Source organism: Oncorhynchus nerka, linkage group LG2, assembly GCF_034236695.1.
Source record: "Oncorhynchus nerka isolate Pitt River linkage group LG2, Oner_Uvic_2.0, whole genome shotgun sequence".
Lineage (NCBI taxonomy): Eukaryota > Metazoa > Chordata > Actinopteri > Salmoniformes > Salmonidae > Oncorhynchus > Oncorhynchus nerka.
This window is the reverse complement of record NC_088397.1, coordinates 101621379-101640263: the sequence shown is the minus strand read 5'-3', so window position 1 is coordinate 101640263 and position 18885 is coordinate 101621379. Positions and strand designations below refer to the sequence as shown.

Below are 18885 nucleotides of genomic sequence, written 5' to 3'. Positions count from 1 at the left end.
TGGCGGGCCGGGCGCAGTGCGCGCTAACCAGGTCGCCAGGTGCACGGTGTTTTATTCGGACCTTGAGAAGCTATGATACCGTAAATAGAGAATCTTATGCATTCTAATAACCGCCCATTCGGAAAAGGAAAATGCAAGATATATATTTACACAGAGAGATAGAGATAGAAAGAGAGGGAGGGAGACAGAATGAGACAGAAACAGAGAAACAAAGAGACGAACAGAGATACAGAAAGAGGGAGAAATAGCGATGTATGCATCTTTGAGTCTCTCCACCTTCTGGGCCTATCCCTATCAGGTGTCTACTGGCTAGGTAGTGCTGTGGTAGTGGTGTGATAGTACTGTGGTAGTGGTGTGATAGTACTGTGGTAGTGGTGTGGTAGTACTGTGGTAGTGGTGTGATAGTACTGTGGTAGTGGTGTGATAGTACTGTGGTAGTGGTGTGGTAGTACTGTGGTAGTGGTGTGATAGTACTGTGGTAGTGGTGTTGTAGTGGTGTGGTAGTGGTGTGATAGTACTGTGGTAGTGGTGTTGTAGTGGTGTGATAGTACTGTGGTAGTGGTGTGATAGTACTGTGGTAGTGGTGTGGTAGTACTGTGGTAGTGGTGTGATAGTACTGTGGTAGTGGTGTGGTAGTACTGTGGTAGTGGTGTGGTAGTACTGTGGTAGTGGTGTTGTAGTGGTGTGATAGTACTGTGGTAGTGGTGTGGTAGTACTGTGGTAGTGGTGTGATAGTACTGTGGTAGTGGTGTGGTAGTGGTGTGGTAGTACTGTGGTAGTGGTGTGATAGTACTGTGGTAGTGGTGTGGTAGTACTGTGGTAGTGGTGTGGTAGTACTGTGGTAGTGGTGTGATAGTACTGTGGTAGTGGTGTGGTAGTACTGTGGTAGTGGTGTGGTAGTACTGTGGTAGTGGTGTGGTAGTACTGTGGTAGTGGTGTGATAGTACTGTGGTAGTGGTGTGGTAGTACTGTGGTAGTGGTGTGGTAGAACTGTGGTAGTGGTGTGGTAGTACTGTGGTAGTGGTGTGGTAGTACTGTGGTAGTGGTGTGGTAGTACTGTGGTAGTGGTGTGTTAGTGGTAGTACTGTGGTAGTGGTGTGATAGTGGTAGTACCGTGGTAGTGGTGTTGTAGTGGTGTGATAGTACTGTGGTAGTGGTGTGGTAGTGGTGTGGTAGTGGTGTGATAGTACTGTGGTAGTGGTGTGGTAGTACTGTGGTAGTGGTGTGGTAGTACTGTGGTAGTGGTGTGGTAGTACTGTGGTAGTGGTGTGATAGTGGTAGTACTGTGGTAGTGGTGTGGTAGTACTGTGGTAGTGGTGTGATAGTACTGTGGTAGTGGTGTGATAGTACTGTGGTAGTGGTGTGGTAGTACTGTGGTAGTGGTGTGGTAGTACTGTGGTAGTGGTGTGGTAGTGGTAGTAGTGGTGTGGTAGTACTGTGGTAGTGGTAGTACTGTGGTAGTGGTGTGGTAGTGGTAGTACTGTGGTAGTGGTGTGGTAGTACTGTGGTAGTGGTGTGGTAGTACTGTGGTAGTGGTGTGGTAGTGGTAGTACTGTGGTAGTGGTGTGGTAGTACTGTGGTAGTGGTGTGATAGTACTGTGGTAGTGGTGTGGTAGTACTGTGGTAGTGGTGTGGTAGTACTGTGGTAGTGGTGTGGTAGTACTGTGGTAGTGGTGTGGTAGTACTGTGGTAGTACTGTGGTAGTGGTGTGGTAGTACTCTGGTAGTGGTGTGATAGTGGTAGTACTGTGGTAGTGGTGTGGTAGTACTGTGGTAGTGGTGTGGTAGTACTGTGGTAGTGGTGTGGTAGTACTGTGGTAGTGGTGTGGTAGTACTGTGGTAGTGGTGTGGTAGTACTGTGGTAGTGGTGTGATAGTACTGTGGTAGTGGTGTGATAGTACTGTGGTAGTACTGTGGTAGTGGTGTGATAGTACTGTGGTAGTGGTGTGATAGTACTGTGGTAGTGGTGTGGTAGTGGTAGTACTGTGGTAGTGGTGTGGTAGTACTGTGGTAGTGGTGTGGTAGTACTGTGGTAGTGGTGTGATAGTACTGTGGTAGTGGTGTGATAGTACTATGGTAGTGGTGTGATAGTACTGTGGTAGTGGTGTGATAGTACTGTGGTAGTGGTGTGGTAGTACTGTGGTAGTGGTGTGGTAGTACTGTGGTAGTGGTGTGATAGTACTGTGGTAGTGGTGTGATAGTACTATGGTAGTGGTGTGGTAGTACTGTGGTAGTGGTGTGGTAGTACTGTGGTAGTGGTGTGGTAGTGGTGTTCGCTGCTCTGGCCCCCCAATGGTGGAACAAACTCCCTCACGACGCCAGGACAGCGGAGTCAATCACCACCTTCCGGAGACACCTGAAACCCCACCTCTTTAAGGAATACCTAGGATAGGATAAAGTAATCCCTCTCACCCCCCCTTAAAAGATTTATATGCACTACTGTTCCACTGGATGTCATAAGGTGAATGCACCAATTTGTAAGTCGCTCTGGATAAGAGCGTCTGCTAAATGACTTAAATGTAATGTAATTTAAATGTGTGATAGTACTGTGGTAGTGGTGTGATATTGGTGTGGTATTGGTGTGGTATTGGTGTGGTAGTATTGTGGTAGTATGGTGTGGTATTGGTCTGGTATTGGTGTGGTATTGGTGTGGTAGTACTGTGGTAGTGGTGTGATAGTACTGTGGTAGTGGTAGTACTGTGGTAGTGGTGTGATAGTACTGTGGTAGTGGTAGTACTGTGGTAGTGGTGTGGTAGTACTGTGGTAGTGGTGTGGTAGTACTGTGGTAGTGGTGTGATAGTACTGTGGTAGTGGTGTGATTGTACTGTGGTAGTGGTGTGGTAGTACTGTGGTAGTGGTGTGGTAGTACTGTGGTAGTGGTGTGATAGTACTGTGGTAGTGGTGTGATAGTACTGTGGTAGTGGTGTGGTAGTACTGTGGTAGTGGTGTGGTAGTACTGTGGTAGTGGTGTGATAGTACTGTGGTAGTGGTGTGATAGTACTGTGGTAGTGGTGTGATAGTACTGTGGTAGTGGTGTGGTAGTACTGTGGTAGTGGTGTGGTAGTACCGTGGTAGTGGTGTGATTGTACTGTGGTAGTGGTGTGGTAGTACTGTGGTAGTGGTGTGGTAGTACTGTGGTAGTGGTGTGATAGTACTGTGGTAGTGGTGTGATAGTACTGTGGTAGTGGTGTGGTAGTACTGTGGTAGTGGTGTGGTAGCACTGTGGTAGTGGTAGTACTGTGGTAGTGGTGTGGTAGTACTGTGGTAGTGGTGTGGTTGTACTGTGGTAGTGGTGTGGTAGTACTGTGGTAGTGGTGTGATAGTACTGTGGTAGTGGTGTGATAGTACTGTGGTAGTGGTGTGGTTGTACTGTGGTAGTGGTGTGGTAGTACTGTGGTAGTGGTGTGATAGTACTGTGGTAGTGGTGTGGTAGTACTGTGGTAGTGGTGTGGTAGTGGTGTGATTGTACTGTGGTAGTGGTGTGGTAGTGGTAGTACTGTGGTAGTGGTGTGGTAGTACTGTGGTAGTGGTGTGGTAGTACCGTGGTAGTGGTGTGATAGTACTGTGGTAGTGGTGTGATGGTACGGTGGTAGTGGTGTGGTTGTATTGTGGTAGTGGTGTGGTAGTACTGTGGTAGTGGTGTGGTAGTACTGTGGTAGTGGTGTGGTAGTACTGTGGTAGTACTGTGGTAGTGGTGTGGTAGTACTGTGGTAGTACTGTGGTAGTGGTGTGGTAGTACTGTGGTAGTGGTGTGGTAGTGGTGTGATAGTACTGTGGTAGTGGTGTGATAGTACTGTGGTAGTGGTGTGATAGTACTGTGGTAGTGGTGTGGTAGTACTGTGGTAGTGGTGTGGTAGTACTGTGGTAGTGGTAGTGGTAGTACTGTGGTAGTGGTGTGGTAGTACTGTGGTAGTGGTGTGGTAGTACTGTGGTAGTGGTGTGATAGTACTGTGGTAGTGGTGTGGTAGTGGTGTGATAGTACTGTGGTAGTGGTGTGATAGTACTGTGGTAGTGGTGTGATAGTACTGTGGTAGTGGTGTGGTAGTACTGTGGTAGTGGTGTGGTAGTACTGTGGTAGTGGTAGTGGTAGTACTGTGGTAGTGGTGTGGTAGTACTGTGGTAGTGGTGTGGTAGTACTGTGGTAGTGGTGTGGTAGTACTGCGGTAGTGGTGTGGTAGTACTGTGGTAGTGGTGTGGTAGTACTGTGGTAGTGGTGTGGTAGTGGTGTTCGCTGCTCTGGCCCCCCAATGGTGGAACAAACTCCCTCACGACGCCAGGACAGCGGAGTCAATCACCACCTTCCGGAGACACCTGAAACCCCACCTCTTTAAGGAATACCTAGGATAGGATAAAGTAATCCCTCTCACCCCCCCCCTTAAAAGATTTAGATGCACTACTGTTCCACTGGATGTCATAAGGTGAATGCACCAATTTGTAAGTCGCTCTGGATAAGAGCGTCTGCTAAATGACTTAAATGTAATGTAATGTAAATGTGTGATAGTACTGTGGTAGTGGTGTGATATTGGTGTGGTATTGGTGTGGTAGTGGTGTGATATTGGTGTGGTATTGGTGTGGTAGTACTGTGGTAGTGGTGTGGTAGTACTGTGGTAGTGGTGTGGTAGTACTGTGGTAGTGGTGTGGTAGTACTGTGGTAGTGGTGTGGTAGTACTGTGGTAGTGGTGTGATAGTACTGTGGTAGTGGTGTGATTGTACTGTGGTAGTGGTGTGGTAGTACTGTGGTAGTGGTGTGGTAGTACTGTGGTAGTGGTGTGGTAGTACTGTGGTAGTGGTGTGGTAGTACTGTGGTAGTGGTGTGATGGTACGGTGGTAGTGGTGTGATTGTACTGTGGTAGTGGTGTGGTAGTACTGTGGTAGTGGTGTGGTAGTACCGTGGTAGTGGTGTGATTGTACTGTGGTAGTGGTGTGGTAGTACTGTGGTAGTGGTGTGGTAGTACCGTGGTAGTGGTGTGATAGTACTGTGGTAGTGGTGTGATGGTACCGTGGTAGTGGTGTGATTGTACTGTGGTAGTGGTGTGGTAGTACTGTGGTAGTGGTGTGGTAGTACCGTGGTAGTGGTGTGATTGTACTGTGGTAGTGGTGTGGTAGTACTGTGGTAGTGGTGTGGTAGTACCGTGGTAGTGGTGTGATTGTACTGTGGTAGTGGTGTGGTAGTACTGTGGTAGTGGTGTGGTAGTGGTGTGATTGTACTGTGGTAGTGGTGTGGTAGTACTGTGGTAGTGGTGTGGTAGTACTGTGGTAGTGGTGTGGTAGTACTGTGGTAGTGGTGTGGTAGTACTGTGGTAGTGGTGTGATGGTACGGTGGTAGTGGTGTGATTGTACTGTGGTAGTGGTGTGGTAGTACTGTGGTAGTGGTGTGGTAGTACCGTGGTAGTGGTGTGATTGTACTGTGGTAGTGGTGTGGTAGTACTGTGGTAGTGGTGTGGTAGTACCGTGGTAGTGGTGTGATAGTACTGTGGTAGTGGTGTGATGGTACCGTGGTAGTGGTGTGATTGTACTGTGGTAGTGGTGTGGTAGTACTGTGGTAGTGGTGTGGTAGTACCGTGGTAGTGGTGTGATTGTACTGTGGTAGTGGTGTGGTAGTACTGTGGTAGTGGTGTGGTAGTACCGTGGTAGTGGTGTGATTGTACTGTGGTAGTGGTGTGGTAGTACTGTGGTAGTGGTGTGGTAGTGGTGTGATTGTACTGTGGTAGTGGTGTGGTAGTACTGTGGTAGTGGTGTGGTAGTACTGTGGTAGTACCGTGGTAGTGGTGTGATTGTACTGTGGTAGTGGTGTGGTAGTACTGTGGTAGTGGTGTGGTAGTACTGTGGTAGTGGTGTGATAGTACTGTGGTAGTGGTGTGGTAGTGGTGTGATGGTACGGTGGTAGTGGTGTGGTTGTACTGTGGTAGTACTGTGGTAGTGGTGTGATAGTACTGTGGTAGTACTGTGGTAGTGGTGTGGTAGTACTGTGGTAGTGGTGTGATAGTACTGTGGTAGTGGTGTGGTAGTACTGTGGTAGTGGTGTGGTTGTATTGTGGTAGTGGTGTGATAGTACTGTGGTAGTGGTGTGATAGTACTGTGGTAGTGGTGTGGTAGTACTGTGGTAGTGGTGTGGTAGTACTGTGGTAGTGGTGTGGTAGTACTGTGGTAGTGGTGTGGTAGTGGTGTGGTTGTATTGTGGTAGTGGTGTGGTTGTATTGTGGTGTAGTAGTGGTAGTACTGTGGTAGTGGTATGAGTGTGGTAGTATTGTGGTAGTGGTGGAATGGTAGCGGTGTGGTAATATTGTGGTAGTATTTGTGGTGTGGTAGTGGTGTAGTATTTGTGGTGTGGTAGTGGTGTGGTAGTATTGTGGTGGTGGGGTGGTAGAATTGTGGTAGTGGTAGCATTGTGGTAGTGGTGTGGTATTGGTCTGGTAGTATTGTGGTAGTATGGTGTGGTGGTGGTGTGGTGTGGTATTGGTGTGGTATTGGTGTGGTAGTATTGTGGTAGTATGGTGTGGTATTGGTCTGGAAGTAGTGTGGTAGTGGTGTGGTAGTATTGTGGTAGTGGTGTGGTTGTATTGTGGTAGTGGTGTGGTGTGGGTTGGTAGTGCTGTGTTAGCTTTGTGGTGGTTGTGCAGTAGGGGTGTGGTAGTAGAGTGGTGTGGTATAATCGTTGTAGTGGTAGTACTGTGGTATTATTGTGGTAGTGGTGTGGTAGTATTGTGGTAGTGGTGTGGTAGTATTGTGGCAGTGGTTGTGGTGTGGTATAATCGTTGTAGTGGTAGTACTGTGGTATTATTGTGGTAGTGGTGTGGTAGTATTGAGGTAGTGGTGTGGTAGTATTGTGGTAGTGGTGTGATGGTACGGTGGTAGTGGTTAGAGAGACGGCAGGGGCGGCAGGGTAGCCTAGTGGTTAGAGAGTTGGACTAGTACCCGAAAGGTTGCAAGTTCAAATCCCTGAGCTGACAAGGTACAAATCTGTCGTTCTGCCCCTGAACAGGCAGTTAACCCACTGTTCCTAGGCCGTCATTGAAAATAAGAATTTGTTCTTAACTGACTTGCCTAGATAAATAAAGGTGTGTAAAAAAATAAAAAAGTGGTGTCGTAGTATATAGGGTTAGTGTTACCTGTATGCTTCTATGAGTCTTTCCACCTTTTGGGCCTCTCCCTGGACTCTGATGTGAGCTTGGAACTTCCTGAGAGCCTCATCTAGTTCCAAGGCCGAGAAATCCATCTCATCCACCACACAACTGGAGAAGAGCACATTGGTATGAACATACAGTAGATACTATTCATTCAACTGGAGAAGAGAACATTGGTATATGATCAAGGAGACATATGTACTTCTGATTCTAAGACATACTGTACTGTACCCAGACAAAGGCAAGACAAAATATTTAAGTGCCTTCGAATGGGGTATTGCCGTAGGTGCCAGGTGCACCGGTTTGTCTCAAGAACTGGAAAGCTGCTGTTTTTTGCATGCTAACATGAACAGTTTCCTGTGTGTAGCAAGAATGGTCCACCACACAAACTGTGGGAAGCAATGGAGTCAACATGGGCCAGCTGCTCGTTGAAATATATAAATGACCAGCTGTTTATGTTAACAGATGAGAGGTGAATGGAGAAATAAAAGACAGAGCTGAGGGAGTTATATCAATCTAAAGAGTAGCATCAACATGGTGTTTAAGAAGAAGGATTTGTTGGGAAAGGGATGATGGTTTACTGCTGTGATTTTTCTAAAGCTGATCTTGTTGATACAGTCTATGTAGCTGGTCTTGTTGATTCAGTCTATGTAGCTGGTCTTGTTGCTACAGTCTATGTAGCTGGTCTTGTTGATACAGTCTATGTAGCTGGTCTTGCACATACAGTCTATGTAGCTGGTCTTGTTGATACAGAGACATAGAGACACACTGACTCACTCCAGGACGTCTCTATTGAATTGTTTCTGCCTGTTCCCCAAGAACTCTCCAATCATCTGCCTGCTCAGGCCCTTCCTCTGGAGCAGGAAGTGAGCCACTCCCTCTGGAGTGTCTGGGACAAACCCTCGATCCGTCAGGTACTGACAACCCTTCTCTGGCTTCCTAGAGGGGGGAGACAGAGAGAGAGACAGAGAAGACAGCATTATCATAATCCTGCATTTCTCTGTCTGAATATGTATAAGAGAAGATGCATGATTTGGGGTGAGGGTGGGAAAAGGGTGGGGTGCTGGGAATGGGGTGAGGGAGTAGGGGGTGGTAATGGTGGGTTCAGCTCCTGCTGGTCTATAGGGGGTTCCCTGAGAGAAGATAGAAGGGAGGTGGCTGGGGAGCACTCCTCTTTTAAAGCAACTTAATGGCCCATAAAGCAAATCAAAGTAGATCAACAATCATCAAGATTAAACACAATCACACAGACACACTCAGTCCAATTACACACAGACAGACACACTCAGTCCAATTACACACAGACAGACACACTCAGTCCAATTACACACAGACAGACACACTCAGTCCAATTACACACAGACAGACACACTCAGTCCAATTACACACAGACAGACACACTCAGTCCAATTACACACACACACACTCAGTCCAATTACACACAGACAGACACACTCAGTCCAATTACACACAGACAGACACACTCAGTCCAATTACACACAGACAGACACACTCAGTCCAATTACACACAGACAGACACACTCAGTCCAATTACACACACACACACTCAGTCCAATTACACACACACACACTCAGTCCAATTACACACACACAGACACACACACACTCAGTCCAATTACACACAGACACACACACACTCAGTCCAATCGCACACAGACACACTCAGTTCAATCACACAGACACACTCAGTCCAATTACACAAAGACACACACACACACTCAGTTCAAATCACACACAGACACACTCAGTCCAAATCACACAGAGGCACACACACTCAGTTCAATCACACGCACTCAGTTCAATCACACGCACTCAGTTCAATCACACGCACTCAGTTCAATCACGCACTCAGTTCAATCACACGCACTCAGTTCAATCACACGCACTCAGTTCAATCACACGCACTCAGTTCAATCACACGCACTCAGTTCAATCACACGCACTCAGTTCAATCACACGCACTCAGTTCAATCACACGCACTCAGTTCAATCACACGCACTCAGTTCAATCACACGCACTCAGTTCAATCACACGCACTCAGTTCAATCACACGCACTCAGTTCAATCACACGCACTTACACAGAATAACACAGTCAGTCAGTCCGTCCAATCCTTCTGTAAGACGTGGCTAAAAATATTGGCAATATGTCTTTAGTAGTAATCAATGTATCGCCGATGTATCCGGTGTGAAATGGCTAGCTGGTTAGCGATGTGTGCTACGTAGCGTTTCAATCAGTGATACCACTCGCTCTGAGGCCTTGTTAGCGATGTGTGCTAGGTAGCGTTTCAATCAGTGATACCACTCGCTCTGAGGCCTTGTTAGCGATGTGTGCTAGGTAGCGTTTCAATCAGTGATACCACTCGCTCTGAGGCCTTGTTAGCGATGTGTGCTAGTGGCGTTTCAATCAGTGATACCACTCGCTCTGAGGCCTGGTTAGCGATGTGTGCTAGGTAGCGTTTCAATCAGTGATACCACTCGCTCTGAGGCCTTGTTAGCGATGTGTGCTAGTGGCGTTTCAATCAGTGATACCACTCGCTCTGAGGCCTTGTTAGCGATGTGTGCTAGGTAGCGTTTCAATCAGTGATACCACTCGCTCTGAGGCCTTGTTAGCGATGTGTGCTAGTAGCGTTTCAATCAGTGACACCACTCACTCTGAGGCCTTGAAGTAGTTATTTCCCTGGTTCTGCAAGTGCCACGGCTTGTGTGGAGAGATAAGTAACAAAGCATTGTGGGATGCAGTTGCTAATGTTTTCAGAGGGTCCCTGGTTCAATCCGTCAACATTTTGGAAAACGGTAAAATCTCTGAAGGGTTGTACTTCCTTCTCTTTGCCCAACAAACAAATTCAGACTCTGGCCCCATTATGGACAAAATTGCAAAAACATTGATGGCAATCTTTTTGAAAGAGTTTAACTCTGAAAATGGTAGGGAAGTTTTTTGCACTTCGGCAATTCACAGAAAAAGAAGTCCTTGATGCCTAACTTGCAATAGATACCAAGAACTCCACAGGGACTAACCAATTGGAGCCAGGTCTTCTCAAGTGTGCTGCCCCCCTACACCCAAACAAGGGCACTGCGTTCATCCACCTCTGGCCTGCTCGCCTCCCTACCACTGAGGAAGTACAGTTCCCGCTCAGCCCAGTCAAAACTGTTCGCTGCTCTGGCCCCCCAATGGTGGAACAAACTCCCTCACGACGCCAGGACAGCGGAGTCAATCACCACCTTCCGGAGACACCTGAAACCCCACCTCTTTAAGGAATACCTAGGATAGGATAAAGTAATCCTTCTCACCCCCAGTTCCACTGGATGTCATAAGGTGAACGCACCAATTTGTAAGTCGCTCTGGATAAGAGCGTCTGCTAAATGACTTAAATGTAAATGTAACCCATATCTTAAATCTAATCTGGATAAGAGCGTCTGCTAAATGACTTAAATGTAAATGTAAATGTAATCAGGAAGTATGGAAAACCGCTTAAGTGCTGCCACTCCATAATTATCTTCCATCTCCAGGAGTCCATATGTAGCTAAGATTCGTGAATCCTTGGTAAATGTACAACTTTGCTTTTTTTATCTGAGAAATGTGTGTTGAATGTAAACCACAATGTAAACCATTCAGGGATTAGGCCTGGGCATAGCACTATTACAGCAACCACAATGTAAACCATTCAGGGATTAGGCCTGGGCATAGCACTATTACAGCAACCACTATTACAGCAACCGTTCTACCTGTTGTTATGGTGATACTATGTATCAACCTTTCTACCTGTTGTTGTTATGGTGATACTATGCATCAACATTTCTACCTGTTGTTGTTATGGTGATACTATGTATCAACCTGTCTACCTGTTGTTATGGTGATACTATGTATCAACCTTTCTACCGGTTGTTGTTATGGTGATACTATGCATCAACATTTCTACCTGTTGTTGTTATGGTGATACTATTTATCAACATTTCTACCTGTTGTTGTTATGGTGATACTATTTATCAATCAACCTTTCTACCTGTTGTTATGGTGATACTATGTATCAACCTTTCTACCTGTTGTTATGGTGATACTATGTATCAACCTTTCTACCGGTTGTTGTTATGGTGATACTATGCATCAACATTTCTACCTGTTGTTGTTATGGTGATACTATGTATAAAAATGTATACCTGTTGTTGTTGTGGTGATACTATTTATCAACCTTTCTACCTGTTGTTGTTATGGTGATACTATTTATCAACCTGGCTACCTGTTGTTATGGTGATACCATGACTTAAATGTAAATGTAAATGTAATCAGGAAGTATGGAAAACCGCTTAAGTGCTGCCACTCCATAATTATCTTCCATCTCCAGGAGTCCATATGTAGCTAAGATTCGTGAATCCTTGGTAAATGTACAACTTTGCTTTTTTTATCTGAGAAATGTGTGTTGAATGTAAACCACAATGTAAACCATTCAGGGATTAGGCCTGGGCATAGCACTATTACAGCAACCACAATGTAAACCATTCAGGGATTAGGCCTGGGCATAGCACTATTACAGCAACCACTATTACAGCAACCGTTCTACCTGTTGTTATGGTGATACTATGTATCAACCTTTCTACCTGTTGTTGTTATGGTGATACTATGCATCAACATTTCTACCTGTTGTTGTTATGGTGATACTATGTATCAACCTGTCTACCTGTTGTTATGGTGATACTATGTATCAACCTTTCTACCGGTTGTTGTTATGGTGATACTATGCATCAACATTTCTACCTGTTGTTGTTATGGTGATACTATTTATCAACATTTCTACCTGTTGTTGTTATGGTGATACTATTTATCAATCAACCTTTCTACCTGTTGTTATGGTGATACTATGTATCAACCTTTCTACCTGTTGTTATGGTGATACTATGTATCAACCTTTCTACCGGTTGTTGTTATGGTGATACTATGCATCAACATTTCTACCTGTTGTTGTTATGGTGATACTATTTATCAACATTTCTACCTGTTGTTGTTATGGTGATACTATTTATCAATCAACCTTTCTACCTGTTGTTATGGTGATACTATGTATCAACCTTTCTACCTGTTGTTATGGTGATACTATGTATCAACCTTTCTACCTGTTGTTGTTATGGTGATACTATGCATAAACATTTCTACCTGTTGTTGTTATGGTGATACTTTTTATCAACCTTTCTACCTGTTGTTGTTATGGTGATACTATTTATCAACCTGGCTAACTGTTGTTATGGTGATACTATTTATCAACCTTTCTACCTGTTGTTGTTATGGTGATACTATTTATCAACCTTTCTACCTGTTGTTATGGTGATACTATGTATCAAAATGTCTACCTGTTGTATTGGTGATACTATGTATCAACCGTTCTACCTGTTGTTGTTGTGGTGATACTATTTATCAACCTGTCTACCTGTTGTTGTTATGGTGATACTATTTATCAACCTGTCTACCTGTTGTTATGGTGATACTATGTATCAACCTGTCTACCTGTTGTTATGGTGATAATATGTATCAACCTTTCTACCTGTTGTTATGGTGATACTATGTATCAACCTTTCTACCTGTTGTTATGGTGATACTATGTATAAAAATGTATACCTGTTGTTGTTGTGGTGATACTATTTATCAACCTTTCTACCTGTTGTTGTTATGGTGATACTATTTATCAACCTGGCTACCTGTTGTTATGGTGATACCATGTACCAACCTGTCTACCTGTTGTTGTTATGGTGATACTATTTATCAACCTTTCTACCTGTTGTTATGGTGATACTATGTATCAACCTTTCTACCTGTTGTTGTTATGGTGATACTATGTATCAACCTTTCTACCTGTTGTTGTTATGGTGATACTATTTATCAACCTTTCTACCTGTTGTTATGGTGATACTATTTATCAACCTTTCTACCTGTTGTTATGGTGATACTATGTATCAACCTTTCTACCTGTTGTTGTTATGGTGATACTATGTATCAACCTTTCTACCTGTTGTTGTGGTGATACTATTTATAAACCTTTCTACCTGTTGTCATGGTGATACTATTTATCAACCTGTCTACCTGTTGTTATGGTGATACTATTTATCAACCTTTCTACCTGTTGTTGTTATGGTGATACTATGTATCAACCTTTCTACCTGTTGTTGTTATGGTGATACTATTTATAAACCTTTCTACCTGTTGTTGGTATGGTGATACTATGTATCAACCTTTCTACCTGTTGATATGGTGATACTATTTTTCAACCTTTCTACCTTTTGTTATGGTGATACTATGTATCAACCTTTCTACCTGTTGTTATGGTGATACTATTTATCAACCTTTCTACCTGTTGTTGTTATGGTGATACTATGTATCAACCTGTCTACCTGTTGTTGTTATGGTGATACTATTTATCAAACTGTCTACCTGTTGTTGTTGTTGTGGTGATACTATTTATCAAACTGTCTACCTGTTGTTATGGTGATACTATTTATCAACCTTTCTACCTGTTGTTATGGTGATACTATTTATCAACCTTTCTACCTGTTGTTATGGTGATACTATGTATCGACCTTTCTACCTGTTGTTGTGGTGATACTATGTATCGACCTTTCTACCTGTTGTTATGGTGATACTATTTTTCAACCTTTCTACCTGTTGTTATGGTGATACTATTTATCAACCTTTCTACCTGTTGTTATGGTGATACTATTTATCAACCTGTCTACCTGTTGTTGTGGTTGTGGTGATACTATGTATCAACCTTTCTACCTGTTGTTATGGTGATACTATGTATCAACCTTTCTACCTGTTGTTGTTGTGGTGATACTATGTATCAACCTTTCTACCTGTTGTTATGGTGATACTATTTATCAACCTTTCTACCTGTTGTTATGGTGATACTATTTATCAACCTTTCTAACTGTTGTTATGGTGATACTATGTATCGACCTTTCTACCTGTTGTTGTGGTGATACTATGTATCGACCTTTCTACCTGTTGTTGTGGTGATACTATTTATCAACCTTTCTACCTGTTGTTATGGTGATACTATTTATCAACCTTTCTACCTGTTGTTATGGTGATACTATGTATCAACCTGTCTACCTGTTCTTCATTATGGTGATACTATTTATCAACCTGTCTACCTGTTCTTGATTATGGTGATACTATTTATCAATGTGCAGCTGCTTCTACTCTTAAGTCCCTGGATAACGTTTATCACAGCACCCTTCGTGTTATCACAGAGGCAGTTTTGTTACACATCACTGCAAAATGTTGTCTGGACCTCTTTAAAGTCAAATAGATCACATCACTACGCTCTTCTTGTTTCCAAAGCCCTGCTTCATAAGCTTCCGACTTACCTAACGTCACCCGTTCACAAGGTGTGACTCCTTCGGTGTCTACAGAGTTAGGTAAATCTGCCTTTCTTTTCCTTGCACCCTATGTTTGGAATAATCTCAAATACATTTTGATTGGATGCTGATTACAATCACTGAACTCAACCACTGATCTCTGATTACAACCACCGACCTCTGATTAAAACCACCGACCTCTGATTAAAACCACCGACCTCTGATTAAAACCACCGACCTCTGATTAAAACCACCGACCTCTGATTAAAACCACCGACCTCTGATTAAAACCACCGACCTCTGATTAAAACCACGACCTCTGATTAAAACCACCGACCTCTGATTAAAACCACCGACCTCTGATTAAAACCACCGACCTCTGATTAAAACCACCGACCTCTGATTACAACCACCGACCTCTGATTACAACCACTGATCTCTGATTAAAACCACGGATCTCTGATTAAAACCACTGATCTCTGATTAAAACCACTGATCTCTGATTACAACCACTGATCTCTGATTAAAACCACTGATCTCTGATTACAACCACAGATTACAACCACTGATCTCTGATTACAACCACCGACCTCTGATTAAAACCACTGATCTCTGATTAAAACCACAGATTACAACCACTGATCTCTGATCACAACCAAGGATCTCTGATTAAAACCACTGACCTCTGATTAAAACCACTGATCTCTGATTACAACCACTGATCTCTGATTACAACCACTGATCTCTGATTAAAACCACTGATCTCTGATTAAAACCACTGATCTCTGATTAAAACCACTGATCTCTGATTAAAACCACTGATCTCTGCTGATCTCTGATTAAAACCACTGATCTCTGATTAAAACCACTGATCTCTGATTACAACCACGGATCTCTGATTACAACCACTGATCTCTGATTAAAACCACTGATCTCTGATTAAAACCACTGATCTCTGATTAAAACCACTGATCTCTGATCACAACCACTGATCTCTGATTACAACCACTGATTACAACCACTGATTACAACCACTGATTACAAGCACTGATCTCCGATTACAAGCACTGATCTCCGATTACAAGCACTGATCTCCGATTACAAGCACTGATCTCCGATTACAAGCACTGATCTCCGATTACAAGCACTGATCTCCGATTACAAGCACTGATCTCCGATTACAACCACTGATCTCCGATTACAACCACTGATCTCCGATTACAACCACTGATCTCCGATTACCACCACTGATCTCCGATTACCACCACTGATCTCCGATTACAAGCACTGATCTCCGATTTCAACCACTGATCTCTGATTACAAGCACTGATCTTCGATTTCAACCACTGATTACAAGCACTGATCTCCGATTACAAGCACTGATCTCCGATTACAACCACTGATCTCCGATTACCACCACTGATCTCCGATTACCACCACTGATCTCCGATTACAAGCACTGATCTCCGATTTCAACCACTGATCTCTGATTACAAGCACTGATCTTCGATTTCAACCACTGATTACAAGCACTGATCTCCGATTACAAGCACTGATCTCCGATTACAACCACTGATCTTCGATTTCAACCACTGATCTTCGATTTCAACCACTGATTACAAGCACTGATCTCCGATTACAAGCACTGATCTCCGATTACAAGCACTGATCTCCGATTACAAGCACTGATCTCCGATTACAAGCACTGATCTCCGATTACAACCACTGATTACAAGCACTGATCTCCGATTACAAGCACTGATCTCCGATTACAAGCACTGATCTCCGATTACAAGCACTGATCTCCGATTACAAGCACTGATCTCCGATTACAACCACTGATCTCCGATTACAACCACTGATCTCCGATTACAACCACTGATCTCTGATTACAACCACTGATAAGGACTAGGTAATTTAACTCAGACTTCAGTGTGTGTGCCTCTGTCCTGAACCTACTTGTTAAACAGGTTTAGTCCGATACGATAGTGTCTCTTCCTGATGATATCATTACTGAAGGCCGGTGAGTCCCAGCTGCTGCGTGTCTCTTTGTGATAGGTCTGTTTTCTGAGGGTCTGTTCTCTACTGGAGGACTCAGAGCTGCAGTTAATAGTGTCATTACTGTTAGATGTAGAGTTGATACTGTCATTGTCCCCATCTGAGAAGTCCGACTCTGACTTGCTCTGCCGGTTAGCCATCCCGTCGATCGCCAGGTGGGCCTCTAGTGCGCGTGGCCGGTAGCGGGGAGCATCCTCATCCCAGGAGGTTCCCTTGGGGGGCAGGCCACGGGGGTGAGACAAGGAGGAGGGGTGAGGAGGGGGATGTTTGGGGCTGGCTGGCTGACTAATGGGCTGGCGAGCGTAGGCTTTCTGTCTCTTCGGAATGGAGCGGTCGGAACGGTCACTGAGCTCCACAGAGCTGTCGCTGGGCGGCTCGATGGTCAGCAGCGGGAGGCGGTTCACCCTAAGCCTCTGCTCCTGCTGCTTCAGGGAGGGTGTGCTGCGGCAGGAGGTGTCTGACCCCTGACCTTTATCATCCTTATGGACCAGCGACCAGGAGAGAGAACGCAAACGCAGCTCCGACTCTTTGGAGGAGGGCCGGTCTACCGATGGTAGGGGGGTGTAGGGGCGCTCTAGGGACTGAGACAGAGGGAGAGGAGAGTAGGAATGGTCCAGGGACTGAGACAGAGGAAGAGGAGGGGACAGCTCTTCCTCATCGATGTAGAGAGTCACATCGCTGTATGATGCTGTCATCTCATCCAGTTTGTGGTGTTCCGCACTGCTGTGTGAGGAGGGTTTGACCTGGTAGGAGAACAGCTCTCTGTCTCGGTCTTTGTCCAGGTCAGGGTGTCCTCTCCCTCCTTGCCTCGTCTCTCCTGGCCCCCCCTCCTCCCTGTGCAGACTCCTACTATGCAGAGCATCGTCTATCGACTCGGCCAGAGACTTGACCTGACGGGAGAACGCGTCCTCCAGCTCTGTTATAGCGTCAGTGAAGTCATCGTTCTGGGCCACCACAGATGACTTCATAGTACCTGGGACCACACCCCCCGGGTCAGAGCTGCATTCTGATTGGACCAGGGCCCCCAGGTGTTTGGTTCCGTTGTCGGTGAGGAAGGACGACTGATGAACATTCTCAGGGCCTTCCAAGGAGAACTGCATCCTCATGCTGGACAGGACGATACGTCGGGACATGCGGTTCTCGGACATGGAACTGCGGAGACGTTTAAAGTTCTTGTTCATCTGATACTGGCGGAAGGCTGTCTGGATGGTGCGGGCCGCATGACGCGTTATGAAACGGCCTCCATACTTACGCTCCAGCATCTCCACCTGGAGGAGAGAGAGAGAAGACAATCAATCAACCAACCAATCAACCAATCAATCAATCAATCGACAGCATGAGAAGTTTGGTTATCCCTTTACATGTTCATTTACATTACAAGCCATTTCAAATTACTATGTGACATACACTGAGTATAGCAAAAATCCGGAACACCTTCCTATTATTGATTTGCACCCCCCCCCCCCTTCCTATTGTTGATTTGCACCCCCACCCCCCCCTTTTGCCCTCAGAACAGTGTTGAAAGGGTTCCACAGGGATTCTGGCCCATGTTAACTCCAATGCTTCCCACAGTTGTGTCATGTTGGCTGGATGTCCTTTGAGTGGTGGACCATTCCTGATACACACGGAAACAGTTGAGCGTGAACAACCCAACAGCGTTACAGTTCTTGATACAAATCGGTGCGCCTGGCACCTACTACCATACCTCATTCAAAAGCTGTAAAATTGTTTGTCTTGCCCATTCCCCTCTGAATGGCACACATTCACAATCCATGTGGAATTGTCTCAAGGCTTAAAAATGCTTCTTTAACCTTTCTCCTCCCCTTCATCTACACTGATTGAAGTTGATTTAACAGGTGACATCAACAAGGGATCATAGCCTTGACCTGGAGTCACCTGGTCAGTCTGAAAGGGCAGATGTTGTTAAAGTGTTGAATGCTCAGTATACATGCCCACACATTTAGGGAAATAACAAATTAACAAACACATATAGAATAGATCTATGGTTTTGTAACACAGTAACACGATAACACAGTAGCACAGTAGCATAGTAACACAGTAGCACAGTAGCATAGTAACTGTAACACAGTAACACGATAACACAGTAGCACAGTAGCATAGTAACTGTAACACAGTAACACGATAACACAGTAGCACAGTAGCATAGTAACTGTAACACAGTAACACGATAACACAGTAGCACAGTAGCATAGTAACTGTAACACAGTAACAGGGTAACATGGTACCATAGTAGGCATACTAAAGTTACACTTGTATTTATATTTATTATGGATCCCCAGTAGTTCCTGCCAAGGCAGCAGCTACTCTTCCTGGGG

General features: G+C 44.8%; 1 protein-coding gene across 1 annotated transcript in view; it reads right to left on the bottom strand.

Moving 5' to 3' along the window:
- Window positions 1-17812, bottom strand: part of LOC115127014 (IQ motif and SEC7 domain-containing protein 1-like) — a 70405-nt gene extending 52593 nt beyond the window's left edge. The window contains exons 1-3 of the mRNA XM_065004769.1: window positions 16451-17812; window positions 7901-8062; window positions 7109-7231 (exon numbers count right to left, since the gene is read on the bottom strand). Coding sequence (XP_064860841.1) covers window positions 7109-7231; window positions 7901-8062; window positions 16451-17811 — 1646 coding nt within the window. The 5' untranslated portion in view covers window position 17812. The remainder of the gene's footprint in view (window positions 1-7108; window positions 7232-7900; window positions 8063-16450) is intronic.
- Window positions 17813-18885: the final 1073 nt, after the last annotated feature.